This window comes from Myotis yumanensis, unplaced genomic scaffold (genome assembly GCF_028538775.1).
Source record: "Myotis yumanensis isolate MYYU_CA2020_CCGP unplaced genomic scaffold, mMyoYum1.0.hap1 SCAF_6, whole genome shotgun sequence".
Classification (NCBI taxonomy): Eukaryota; Metazoa; Chordata; class Mammalia; order Chiroptera; family Vespertilionidae; genus Myotis; species Myotis yumanensis.
Genome location: NW_027223757.1, coordinates 84,478,382 through 84,490,323, shown reverse-complemented (window position 1 = coordinate 84,490,323; position 11,942 = coordinate 84,478,382). Strand labels below are relative to the sequence as shown.

Sequence of the window (11,942 nt, the reverse complement as noted above, 5' to 3'; positions counted from 1 at the left end):
CTCAGCTCCTACACACCCAGCTGCCCATCATGGCAGCCCATGGTTACCTCACTTAGTCCCTGAGCACTAATATGTAAGTCCCAGAGCCATGGAGTCAGTGACCCCTGAATGGATGGCAGCCCCCTCCCTCACAGACACTGAGCTGCACAGGCAGGGATCCCAAGGTGGCCAGGGAAGGCCCAGTCCTGGGCCAGCCTCCAAGGGCTGGATTGTGGCTGCAGGCTCTCCGCCTATTAGTCTATTTGCTCCCGCCTCCAGAGTCCAAGGGTCCATATGGTGGGTGGATTGAGCTGTGCTGACTACTACATAGGGAGCCCACACGGGGGACAGTTATTTGTGGGTGGCATGAGATTCGAGGAGCTGCTAGACCAGGTGGGTGGCTTTGGCCCCTTCCAACTGCGGAATGTGGCCCTGCTGGCCCTGCCCCGAATTCTGCTACCCATGAACTTCCTCCTGCCCATCTTCCTGGCTGCTGTGCCTGCCCACCACTGTGTCCTGCCTGGTGCTCCTGCCAACTTCAGCCAGGACATGTGGCTGGAGGCCCACCTTCCCCGGGAGTCGGATGGCACACTCAGCTCCTGCTTCCGCTTCACCTACACCCAGGCCCTCCCCAACACTACGCTGGGGGGAGAAGGGCAGAGTCGTGAGGAGCTGCAGGGTGAGCCCTCCACAGTGCCATGCCCTCAGGGCTGGGAGTACGACCACTCGGAGTTCTCCTCCACCATTGCAACGGAGGTACCTGAGCCAGGAGGCTGGGGGACACGTGGGTGGGATGGGTCTCATTACTTTACTTCTCAGAGTCTCAGTTTTCCTCTCTGTCGATATATTAATTTAAAGCACAGAGGTTGTAGTAAGGAGCCCATACATGCGAGTTGCTATTATTAATTGGGAGGTAATTACAGCAGGAAAGGGCGGAGGTAGCTCTAGGGGGCTGGGGCTGAGAGTTGAGAAGGGTGTTTCTGCAGTAAGAAGTGGAGAAACAACAGAGGCCTCCTTCTCTTTCTGCCTCATTTGGGTCCCTGGTCTAGGATTTACAGAATCTGTCTGTAAATGGAGGTGCATGCAGGTGGGGAAAGAATCTCTCTGGGGAGGTACAGGCCTCCTGTTGTCATAGTCAAGGCCCTCCATGGGAAGAAGCTGCAGCTGCAGGATTGGGGAGGGACAAAGTCTCCCACCCTCAAGCTGAGGGGAACAGTTAGAGGTTTATTATCTGACATGGAGGTACAAGGATGGCACAGTTGACCTCAGAAGTACCCAGGGTCTGGAGTGGAGGGGTTGGTGCCAGTTGGAGAGGGGCCTGTGCCCATGGGAGGCCCCTCGTTGCCTGTCCCTGCAGTGGGACCTGGTGTGTGAGCAGAAAGGCCTGAACAGAGCCACTTCTACCTTCTTCTTCGTCGGTGTGCTGGTGGGGGCTGTGGCCTTCGGATACCTGTCTGACAGGTGGGGTGAGGTGGGGGGTTAATAAGGGAGTGGGGTGGAGAACCTTCTCCCACTAGCTGGGGTCTGGGCCTAGTCTGCCTCTGTCTTGGGACCTCCTCTCTGCAGGGAACTAACTGCATGACCCTGTGTAGGTTTGGGCGGCGCCGTCTGCTGCTGGTGGCCTATGTGAGTGCCCTGGGGCTGGGCCTGGCAACTGCAGCCTCAGTCAGCTACATCATGTTCGTCATCACCCGCACCCTCACTGGCACAGCCCTGGCTGGCTTCACCATCATCGTGATGCCACTGGGTGAGGCAGGCAAAGAACGGGCAGGGCCCACAGGGCTGGAGGGTGAGACTGAGCCATAGGTCCCTGGCTAACTGTCCTCCTGTCTCTGGCTGTGGACAGAGCTGGAGTGGCTGGACGTGGGACACCGCACCGTGGCAGGGGTCCTGAGCAGCACCTTCTGGACGGGGGGCGTGATGCTGCTGGCCCTGGTCGGGTACCTGATAAGGGACTGGCGATGGCTTCTGCTGGCTGTCACCTTGCCTTGCGTCCCAGGCATCATCAGCCTCTGGTGAGGCCTGTGGGCAGCTGGGGAGTGAGAAGAAGCCAGAGACAGAATAATCAGAGGCTGAGATTCGAAGACAGTGAGACTGAGACAAAGAGAATGAAAAACAATCCGTGACCCAGAGACAGAGACTAATACATGAGATGCAGAGAAACACAAAACAAAATAGAGAGAGACAGAGAGACAGACCAGTGAGAGAGAGTGAGTGACAGACACCAGGACTGAAAGGCAGGTTCAGAGAGGCAGATGGAGATGGATGCAAGAGGGACATGAGAGACAGAGCCAAGCACAAACTGAGGCTGGTGCCCTGGAGGACAGAGCCAGCATGGAGGTAGGAAGGCCAAGTAGAGGGAAGGCTGGGCAGTGTGGGCATTTCATTGCCTCCCCCAAATGAGCTGGCTTTGAATGACACCTCTGGGTCTGCCTCTCATTCATCCTATGCCCTCCTGTCACCTGTGGGAGAAGTGGGTGGCTGGTCCTGGGGGCTGAGGTCTTGAGGGTGACATCAATTCAGTTGAATAGAAAAGTGACTCCCGGGCTATGGAGAACCTAGGCCTGGGGAAAGGTGGCTTCTAAGTTGGGCCTTAAAACGAATAAAAGTTCATCAGGTGAAGAGGGTTGGGAAGATGCTGCAGGCTGAGAAGCAGCTTGTGGTGTGCCCAGGAGGGAGACATGACTTAGGGTGCTGACTGGACGGCCTCTTGTTGTCCCCCAGGTGGGTGCCTGAGTCTGCACGCTGGCTTCTGACTCAGGGCCGTGTGGAGGAGGCCTACAGGTACCTGCTCTGCTGTGCCAGGCTCAATGGGCGGCCTGTGGGTGAGGACAGCCTGAGCCTGGAGGTGAGGGTGAATGTGTGTGAGAGCATGCAAGTACATCTGAGTGTGTGGCGTGTGTCAAGCACTCCCTTCCTGGGGCCCACTGTGTGTGCAGGAAAAGCTCCCTGGTCCAATGTAGAGTTCTCCCAGGATATCCTCTGGCGGGCCACACCCTCGGCGGTTTACCCTGCTCAGCTCCCATGTGCATCCATCTCTCCCCTCCAGTGCAGAAGGGAGGAATAGAGACCCAGAGAGAGCAATGTGCCTTGCTAGGGCCACACGTCAACTCCATGTCACAAACTCTCCTCCCCCACCAGGCCCTGCGCAAAGTAGCAGCTGCAGAGCGGGTGGTCCGAAGACCTTCCTACTTGGACCTGTTGCGGACCCCGCGGCTCCGACACATCTCACTGTGCTGCATGATGGTGTGGTGAGGAGGGGCTGGCCTGGCGGGGTGGGGGTGGGGGGCGCGGAGGGAGCAGCTGACTTCAGGATGATGCTGAGTATAACAGGAAACGGGACAAGTAAACTGTAACTGTGGAGAGCAGGGTGGGGGTGGGGATGGGGCTCTGGAAGATCAGAAGATGGAGCAGGCATCAGTCACGTGGGTTCAAATTCAGGCTCTTCCCTTTCCTTATTGGGAGACCTTGGACAGGTAGAAGGGACGCTGTTAGTACCTACCTCGAAGGGTTGCTGTGAAGATTAGGCAAAGAAGCTTTGGCCACAAGGGGGAGGTGGTCTCTCCTAAAGGCCAAGTTCCCCAAGAGGACAAGGTGGGTGGGAAGGAGGCCCCTGAGTGGCACTGTGACCCCTCTCAGGTTTGGAGTGAATTTCTCCTATTACGGCCTGAGCCTGGACATATCGGGGCTGGGGCTGAACATGTACCAGACGCAGCTGCTGTTCGGGGCCGTGGAGCTGCCCGCCAAGCTGCTGGTCTACTTGTCGGTGCGCCACGCCGGACGCCGCCTCACACAGGCAGGGATGCTGCTGGGCGCTGCCCTCACCTTGGGCTTCAGGCTGCTGGTGCCCACCGGTGAGCCTGGCCCGGCCCCGCCCACTCGCCCAGGCCCCGCCTCCTGGCCAAGAGCCCCCGCCCTTTCCCAGAAGCCTCAGCTCCAGGCCAATGAGGGTGTGCCCTCTCTGAAGACTCCGCCTTCTGTCCTGAACCCTCTCCTCCAGAGAAGGTGTACTGGAGCACCGCCCTGGCGGTGACCGGGAAAGGGTTTTCCGAAGCTGCCTTCACCACTGTCTACTTGTTCACCTCGGAGCTGTACCCGACTGTGCTCAGGTGAAGGGAGCCCGAGTCCAGGCAACCCTGGGGAGAGGGTTTGTTAGTCTCATCTCTTCCCAACACCCCCACATACACACAACACACTGCACCCCCGTCCCTCTCACCCATCCCCTGCACAGCACTCAGAATACGGAGTTAATCAGAGCCTCTGTTGGCCTCAATCTGGGAGAAGGTGGGCCATTTTATCTTCTTCACTAAGTGACCCTGAGGGAGGCCAGACCTCTCTGGGCCTCCTTTAAAAGAAAGCAGTGGCCAGAAGCCCCGTCTGCCCATCCCACCCCATCTCCCCGCAGCCCAGGCAGAGCTGCCCTGGGGAGTTGTGTCTGGACATAAGGCCTGGCCCCTTTCAACTATATTGGCAGGTGAGGAGGCGGCGTGTAGGCAGCTGAGTATGATTAGAAAGCCTTGCACCTCCTCTGACAACATGGCATAATCTATGAGCTGCTGGCCCTCTTCCTTCCACACTGCTTTTCCCCACCCCCTTCCTGTGACATTTCTTTTCCTTCAATGATACCTGACTGGTACTCTGTCAGAATGGGGGCCCCATCCTCTGGTGGGTGTTGACTTGGGGGGGCCTTGGCCAGGGGTGGGTAGGAAGACCACCCGAAAGGAGCCTCAGCTTTCTTAGCTGTCTGGGGAGAAAAGGGGGTACCAACAGGGGTACTCCCTGCCAGCCAGGGGAGAGCCCCATGAGGCATGACTCCAAGTAGCTGTGAGCACCAACCCCTCCCCCATCCTTTCTCTGAACAGACAGACAGGGATGGGGCTGACTGCACTGGTAGGCCGGCTTGGGGGCTCTTTGGCTCCACTGGCGGCCTTGCTGGATGGAGTATGGCTGCCACTGCCCAAGCTCACTTATGGGGGGATTGCCCTGCTGGCTGCCTGCACTGCCCTCCTGCTGCCAGAGACAAGGAAGGCACAGCTGCCAGAGACCATCCAGGATGTGGAGGGGAAGAGGTGTGTATATTTGCATGTGGGTATGGGTGCTCAGGTACCTGACACCTTAGGAAGGATTCAGAGGAAGACATGTCGGTATCTGGTACATCTATGCAAGTATGCATTGGTGCATGACCTAAAGTATGTAAATTGTGTGTATACATAAATACCTAAGACTATCTAGGAAGAGGTGGATGTATGCACACTCAGGTATACCTGTACATCAGGGATGTGTATAAGCATGTGTACGAGTCCCTTGTGGGAGTACACACATTTATATACCAAGAGTTGGGGAAACCCTAGGTCAGCACTAATGGGGAAGGCTGGGGTGGTAGACTCAGGGGCTAAACCCCACCATTATTCACGACTCCTTCCTCCCCAATGCCCCGTCCAGCCTTCAGGAGGAACAGATGCCCATGAAGCAGGTCCATGACTGAGTGGTCTCAGGAGCAGGCACTCCACAGAAGTTCTGGACCAGGGCTGGGGGCATTGAGCCCCCAGCTCAGGGTTGGATTTGCCACCAACGCCACTCTCTGTGCTCATCCAACTGCTAGCAACAGAGTGACTTCCAAAATGCAGTGGACTCTGGAGAATTCTGGTACCTCTCTCTTGGCTAAGCAGATTCTATAAATAAAGGTTCCCCCTGGGTTGGGGCAGCAATATGGAGCTGTGGGATGAGCCCTGAATGGGAAGCCACTGAGTCTGGTGCTGGCTTCTGATCTGACCTTTACCACTGATTTGCTGTGTGACCTTGGGCATTTCCCTTTTGGAGCCTCAGTTTGTTCATCTCTCAAATGGATAATGAAACTTAACAGACCTCACCACAGGATCTATCGGTTGTCACACTCAATGAGGTGCAGAATAAGGTGCTTCTTCTAGAGATGGTGCTATGATGACGTCTGTGGGCATGCTTTTCACTGTGTAATGCTGGAGGCTGCCCAATGCCAGGGCCAGAACAGAGCTCTTTGTTCCATAGCTGGTCTTACTACCTCCCTGGCACTTTGCAGGGTAATGCATCCTCCACCGCCACACCCCCCCCCCCCCCCCCCCCCGCAACCCACTGTCTAGGCCTCATGCCCAAAGAAGAAATGAAGACATGGGAGCCAACATTTTATTGGAGAAGGCTGAATAAACACAAGTTTTATGAGTACCTTGAAGTTATAGAATTTGCTGGGGAAAGGAATTGGAAAGGACAAGAGGCCAACATTCAAAATGGGGTGGACCAGTTCCCCTGAGCAGATAGGAATGAGAAAGGGAGGAGTTGGCAGAGAAAGTCTAGACTTTCTGGTCTGCTATGGAGCTGAGGCCCACGCTGCCAGAATCCCATCTTCCCCTACCTCCATGGGATTGAAGAATTCTGTAGCTCCCATTGGATCATGGAGGGGATGATGGGAGGCCTGAGTTAGGGTGACTTCTGTAAGCATCTCATTTGGATTTTATCTCCACAGGGTCATAGATGTAGCAGCCCACATCACCAATGTTCACACCTGAGGGAGAGAGCCTCATCACTCAGGGCCTTGGGACCAGGGGGTACTGGGCTTAGGGCTAGAGGGAACTGGGAGGGACCTGGGATATATCTTAGTACAGGGGAAGTTGTCCACACATCCCCACAGACCCACATGCCATACTTTAAGCCCAGTGTCTAGGGTGGGGCTGCCCACCTTTGGGGCCAAACAGGTAGCCGTAGCAGGGGATGTGGCAGTAGGGGACGCCGTCATGCTGGGACACAGAGAGAAAGAGAGCACTCTCAGCTTGGCTCTTTTCCTATCTCCAGCCTCTCTCCTCCCAGCATAACCACCCATCCCTTCATTGCTCACCTCAGCATGACTCCCAGCAGTCAGAGTCTTCCGGCAGCGCTGGCACCTCAGACAGGGTCGGTGCCAATTTCTGCCCAAAGACATCACCTTCTCAGCTGGTGGTGGAGAGAGTTAGTAACCCTAGGGGCAGGGCAGGGACCCTTGCACCACCTCCCTGCCCTTTGATGCCCACCTTGTACTTCCCTCCTTTCACTTTCTCTTGTCACTTACCAAAATAGACAGGTTCCTCACAGCCAGGGCACAGCGAGGTCTCCCCAGTGAATGTCTTCATGTGGCAAGGGCCTTTAAGGGGAAGAGGCCCTGGCTAGGGCTGAGGTGGAGGCCAGGCCTAAGTAGGGCCCTCTAGCACCAGTCTGCATATGGCACTGTCCTCTTCCCAAAGCCATGCCCACTCCAGAGCCTCCCATCAGGTGGCCATAAGTATGCCTTCCTCAGACAGAGCTGAGTCCCCTCTGATCCCACCTCCTGTCCCATCCCTATCTGCAGGAGGGACCACCTACTTCCTTCTCGTCCTCCCAGGGGTTCAGGTGCCCACCAGCCCAACCCTGTCAGCAACTCAATCCTCAGGAAACCTGAGCTGATATAAGAGCTGCCCAGGGCAGGGGTGTCAGGTGTTTGGGGAGCACGGTGTCACTGCCCACTGTAGGGGACAGGAGAAAGTAACAGAGGGGAGCAGTGGAAGAATGTGAGGGACTGGCCCTGTCTCAATGACTCCTCATAAGTCATTCCTTCCATGGTCTTGCCTGGGAGAGCCTGACTTCCAGGCTAGCTTTGCCCCTGACTAGCTGTGACTACACAAGGTCACTTGCCCTCTTTGACCTCAGTTTCCTCGCCTGTAAAATGGGGGTGGTAATGCCATTTGCCCACTTTACCTATGAACTCAGCAGCTGACGTGAGGAAACATAAGAAAACTGGTCTTGGATAATGGAAGATTTTGCCATGAACAAAGTTGTAGGAATGTGAGGCATAGGACTATGTGAGAGACTGCCACCTGCTTCCACCCCGTTCCCCAGCCTAGGAAGGATCAGAAGGAGGGGGCTCAGCCTCACTTACTTTTCTTGCGCTGGGGGAGGCCAGTCCTGGGCCTTGGGGGGCTGAAACTGCTGGGGTGGAGGGGAGTGGTGTTGGCACGGGTGAGAATGGGGGAGTTGTAGAGGTAGGAGCCCACACCACCAATGTTCACCCCTGCAGAGAGAATAGGGTGAGTCAGAATTGAGTCTCCAGGTCCCTGCCACAGAGAGGGTTTCCGCTGCACTCTGTCCCCTTCCAAGCTGGTACTTACCACTGGGTCCGAAGAGAATCCCATAGCATGGCTTGTGGCAATACGGCCTCCCATTGTGCTAGGCACAAGCAGAAGAAAAGGGGTTGCTCAGGGATAAGGGGGCTTCTCCTGTGTCTCACAGGTCTTCCTACCAAACACACTGCCCGGTGTCTGCCTACTGGCCTGGGCTGGTGGGGCTGACAGGGGCAAGGGTGGGCTGGCATGCCAGAATTGCCGCTGTGGTCAGGGGAAAAGGGCAAGAGCAGGTCAGGAAGCAGTGCTGCTGCCTTCTCCTCCCCCTCAAATGGCATGGGGCTCACCAGTACTACTCAGGGTCCCCAAATCCTGGCTGGTGTGGGGCCCACCCTGGAAGTGGTTTTGGGAGTTGCACTGAGGTTGCCTTTGGTGAGCTGGCAGGGCCACAGTGGGGCTGGTGCCTGGGGGACAGTAACAGACATAGGGCGGTGTGCCCCAGATAGGTCTCACCTCTGCATGCCCTCCTGGGGACAGGACACTGTGGCAGTGCTCACATTTCAGGCAGAAGCGGTGCCAGTTCTTGCCCAGGGAGCTCACCTTCTCTGCTGTAGGGAACAAGGTGGAACCAGGCTGCCAATCGCCCTCCTTTCCCCCCTCAGCCCCATCCTGCTTCCGGGAGACGGTGGGGAGTGTCTCCAGGAGGCCAGCTCCATCCCGCCAGAGTGCCGGTCCCACAGCTAGAAGGGAGTCTGGGGTTGCACCCGCGCCTGTTCCTCGTGTCCTCAGGGAACCCAGCGGCTCACACTCGCCCAGTTTTCTCCCGCTTCTCAGCCCGGGCCTCACCGAAGAAAACGGGTTGCTGGCAACGTGGGCAGGTCCAACTCATGGCTCCGCTCAGGTAAGCTGGTTGCTGCACACAGTAGGCACCCAGCAGGGACTCCGTTCCACCCTCTCCACTGGCTCCACCCATGACTCAGCTTGGAGCCTCATTGGGCTGAACCCCCTGTTCCTCAAAGCCCATTAGTTGCCAGAAATTTAGCACTACTCCACCTGGGGGACGCTGGCGCCTTCGCAATTACTTCCAAACACTAAAGCCTCTCACCCTCCGAGAAGTGAGAAGGTCCTGAAGCCAGACTGTGGGAAAAGGGAGCAATGAAGACACTTGGTACTAGTTTCTGGCTTGGTACGGAGAGGGAAAATGCCTTGAGTGTAGACACCATGAAAGCACTATTATTTCAAACCCAAAGCGAGGGGTTAGGGGTTCTTTGAAATGGTTTAATTCCATCTTGGCAGTCTCACAGGTGGTTAAGAGCACCGGAATCTGCAGTCCATCTCTGCTACAAGAAAATTACTTAACCATCCTCTGCCTCTGTTCTGTACAATACTATGATGATAAGTCTCTACCTCATAGGACTGTTGTGAGAATTATTTACGTTAATACATGCAGAGTGCCCAAACAGCACCTAGCATATAAATGCTATAAAGCAATTACTACCATAATGAACTCTTAGTTTGGAAGCCTCAAAGGGTGGTTCTGCAAACAATGGTTTGCTTGTAAAATTATGTTTATTAAATTTAAATTATAATTCAATCACCAATTACATGTTCCTAATTTAGTTTGTTTTAAGATGTTTTAAGTCGAAACCGGTTTGGCTCAGTGGATAGAGCATCGGCCTGCGGACTGAAAGGTCCCAGGTTCGATTCCGGTCAAGGGCATGTACCTGGGTTGCGGGCACATCCCCAGTAGATGTGCAGGAGGCAGCTGATCGATGTTTCTCTCTCATCGATGTTTCTAACTCTCTATCTCTCTCCCTTCCTCTCTGTAAAAAATCAATAAAATATATATATTTTAAAAAGATGTTTTAATATTTGTTAAAAGTAGCTCAACAGCCCAGCACGGTGGTTCAGTGGTTGAGCATCGATCCATGAACCAGGAGATCATGGTTCGATTCCTGGTCAGGGCACATGCCCGGGTTGCGGGTTCAATCCCCAATGTGGGATGTGCAGGAGGCAGCTGACCAATGATTCTCTCTCATCGTTGATGTTTCTATCCCTCTCTCCCTCTCCCTTCCTCTCTGAAATAAAAATAATAATTTTTTTTTAAAGTAGCTCAGCAGTGCTTCAAAGGACACTTCAAAAATGGAACCTCACAGAATGGCAGAAAAACATTTGCAAACATGTATCTGATAAGGGTCTAGTAACCTGAATATATATAAAGGACTGTTACAACTCAATAATAAAAAGACAACCCAATTAAAACATGAGCAAAGAATTTGAATAGGCATTTTTTCCAAAGAAGATATACAAAAAGTACATGAAAAGATGCTCAACATCATTAGTCATTAGGGAACTGAAAATCAGAACCACGATGATATATCATTTTACACCTATTAGAATGACTATAATAAAAAAGTGAGCCCTAGCTAGTTTGGCTCAGTGGATAGAGCATCGGCCTGCGGATTGAAGGGTCCCAGGTTTTATTCCAGTCAAGGGCACATGCCTGGGTTGCGGGCTCCATCCCCAGAAGGGGATGTGCAGGAGGCAGCTGATCAATGAATCTCTCTCATAATTAATGTTTCTATCTCTCTCCTTCTCCTTTCCTCTCTGAAATCAATATATATATATATATATATATTTTTTTTTTAAGTGATTATTAAGTGTTAGTGAGGATGTGGCAAAACTGGATCCCTCATACATTGTTGATGGAAATGTAAAATAGTACAGCCCTTTGAAAAGAATCTAGCAATTCCTCAAAAGGTTATTATATGACCCAGCAATTGCATTCTAGGTATATACTCAAGAGAAATGAAAGCATTTGTCCACATAAAAACTTATACACAAATGGTCACACTATTTCTATTCACAATAGCTAAAAGGTGGAAACAACCCAACTAATAAACAAAATGTGGTATAACCATAATATAATATTATCCTATACAATAAAAGCCTAATATGCAAATTGTCCCCTCGACCAGGAGTTTGACTAGGAGGCGGGGCCAGCCGGCCAATTGCCTGCAGCCCCTTCCCCCAGCTGGCCCCGCCCCGGCTGGTGGCAGCAGGCGGCTGGGGGAAGGGAGGCCCCAGCCGGCAGCCGGCAACCACTAGGGACCTACCCATGCACGAATTTCGTGCACTGGGCCTCTAGTTCAGTTATAAAAAGGATTGAAGCACTGATGCATGCTACAATACGAACCATAGAAACATTGTTAAGCCAAATAAGCCAGACATATACCACCACCACATATTTTATGATTCCATTGATATAAAATGTCCAGAATAGGAAACCCACAGAGAGAGAGATTAGTGGTTGCTCAGGGTTTTGGGAAAGGGCTAATGGGTATGAGATCTCTTTAGGGGAAGATGAAAATGATCTGAAATTAGACATTGGTGATAGTTGCACAACCTTAGGAATATATGAAAAATCTATGAATTGTACACCTCAAAAGGGTGAACTTTATGGTATGTGAATGTCTCAATGTTTCAGTTTAATACCTCAGTAATAATGATGATTATAACAATAATGCCTTAAGTGAACTACTAAAAAAAATGGTAGCCTAGCAAATGAGGGATAAAGAGGGAGCTGATTACTTTGTACCCCAGCAGAGCAGTCCACCTTGATAAAATATCATGGTGAAATGAAGTTTTTTCTGGAGTAAGTTCCTCTGTGGGTTTTTGTTTTAAATATGTTTTTATTGATTTTAGAGATAGAGAGGAAGGAGGAGGGAAGGAGAGATAAAACATTGATGTGATTGCCTCCCATAAGCACCCCAACTGGGGATCAAACCCATAAGCTGGGTATGTTCCCTGACTGGGGGGTCAAACCAGGGATCTTTCGGTGTACAGGCTACATTCAACCTGAAC

General features: G+C 53.0%; 2 protein-coding genes across 5 annotated transcripts; one reads left to right on the top strand and one right to left on the bottom strand.

The window, feature by feature from the left end:
• The first annotated feature begins 345 nt into the window (after positions 1-345).
• Positions 346-5,791, top strand: SLC22A7 (solute carrier family 22 member 7). 2 transcript variants are annotated; one of them, XM_070418545.1, is made up of 10 exons: positions 346-735; positions 1,337-1,440; positions 1,572-1,726; positions 1,826-1,994; positions 2,704-2,827; positions 3,121-3,230; positions 3,619-3,833; positions 3,980-4,088; positions 4,842-5,048; positions 5,410-5,791. In XM_070418545.1, the coding sequence occupies exons 1-10, from the start codon at positions 346-348 to the stop codon at positions 5,462-5,464; spliced, it is 1,638 nt and encodes a 545-aa protein (XP_070274646.1). In that variant the 3' UTR covers positions 5,465-5,791. The 2 variants fall into 2 exon arrangements, with proteins under 2 accessions (XP_070274646.1, XP_070274645.1); XM_070418544.1 differs by having other exon boundaries at positions 1,313-1,440.
• Positions 5,792-6,135: 344 nt separating this feature from the next.
• CRIP3 (cysteine rich protein 3) lies at positions 6,136-10,367 on the bottom strand. 3 transcript variants are annotated; one of them, XM_070418546.1, is made up of 8 exons: positions 8,925-10,367; positions 8,592-8,686; positions 8,127-8,184; positions 7,898-8,029; positions 7,055-7,126; positions 6,845-6,939; positions 6,689-6,746; positions 6,136-6,514 (listed from the first exon to the last, which is right to left on the bottom strand). In XM_070418546.1, the coding sequence occupies exons 1-8, from the start codon at positions 9,049-9,051 to the stop codon at positions 6,453-6,455; spliced, it is 699 nt and encodes a 232-aa protein (XP_070274647.1). In that variant the 5' UTR covers positions 9,052-10,367; the 3' UTR covers positions 6,136-6,452. The 3 variants fall into 3 exon arrangements, with proteins under 3 accessions (XP_070274647.1, XP_070274649.1, XP_070274650.1); XM_070418548.1 differs by lacking the exon at positions 6,689-6,746; XM_070418549.1 differs by lacking the exons at positions 8,127-8,184; positions 8,592-8,686; positions 8,925-10,367 and having other exon boundaries at positions 7,055-7,154; positions 7,898-7,980.
• Positions 10,368-11,942: the final 1,575 nt, after the last annotated feature.

What these genes read in the sequence shown, in the direction of transcription:
- SLC22A7 (XM_070418544.1), top strand. Translation starts at nt 346, where the DNA reads ATGAGATTCGAGGAGCTGCTAGACCAGGTGGGTGGCTTTGGCCCCTTC. An exon ending in AGGACAGCCTGAGCCTGGAG is followed by an intron (nt 2,828 to 3,120) that starts GTGAGGGTGAAT and finishes CTCCCCCACCAG; the next exon opens with GCCCTGCGCAAAGTAGCAGC. An exon ending in CAGGATGTGGAGGGGAAGAG is followed by an intron (nt 5,049 to 5,409) that starts GTGTGTATATTT and finishes CTTCCTCCCCAA; the next exon opens with TGCCCCGTCCAGCCTTCAGG.
- CRIP3 (XM_070418546.1), bottom strand. Translation starts at nt 9,051, where the DNA reads ATGGGTGGAGCCAGTGGAGAGGGTGGAACGGAGTCCCTGCTGGGTGCC. An exon ending in TGAGGAACCTGTCTATTTTG is followed by an intron (nt 6,940 to 7,054) that starts GTAAGTGACAAG and finishes CTCCACCACCAG; the next exon opens with CTGAGAAGGTGATGTCTTTG. An exon ending in CTGCTGGGAGTCATGCTGAG is followed by an intron (nt 6,747 to 6,844) that starts GTGAGCAATGAA and finishes TCTGTGTCCCAG; the next exon opens with CATGACGGCGTCCCCTACTG.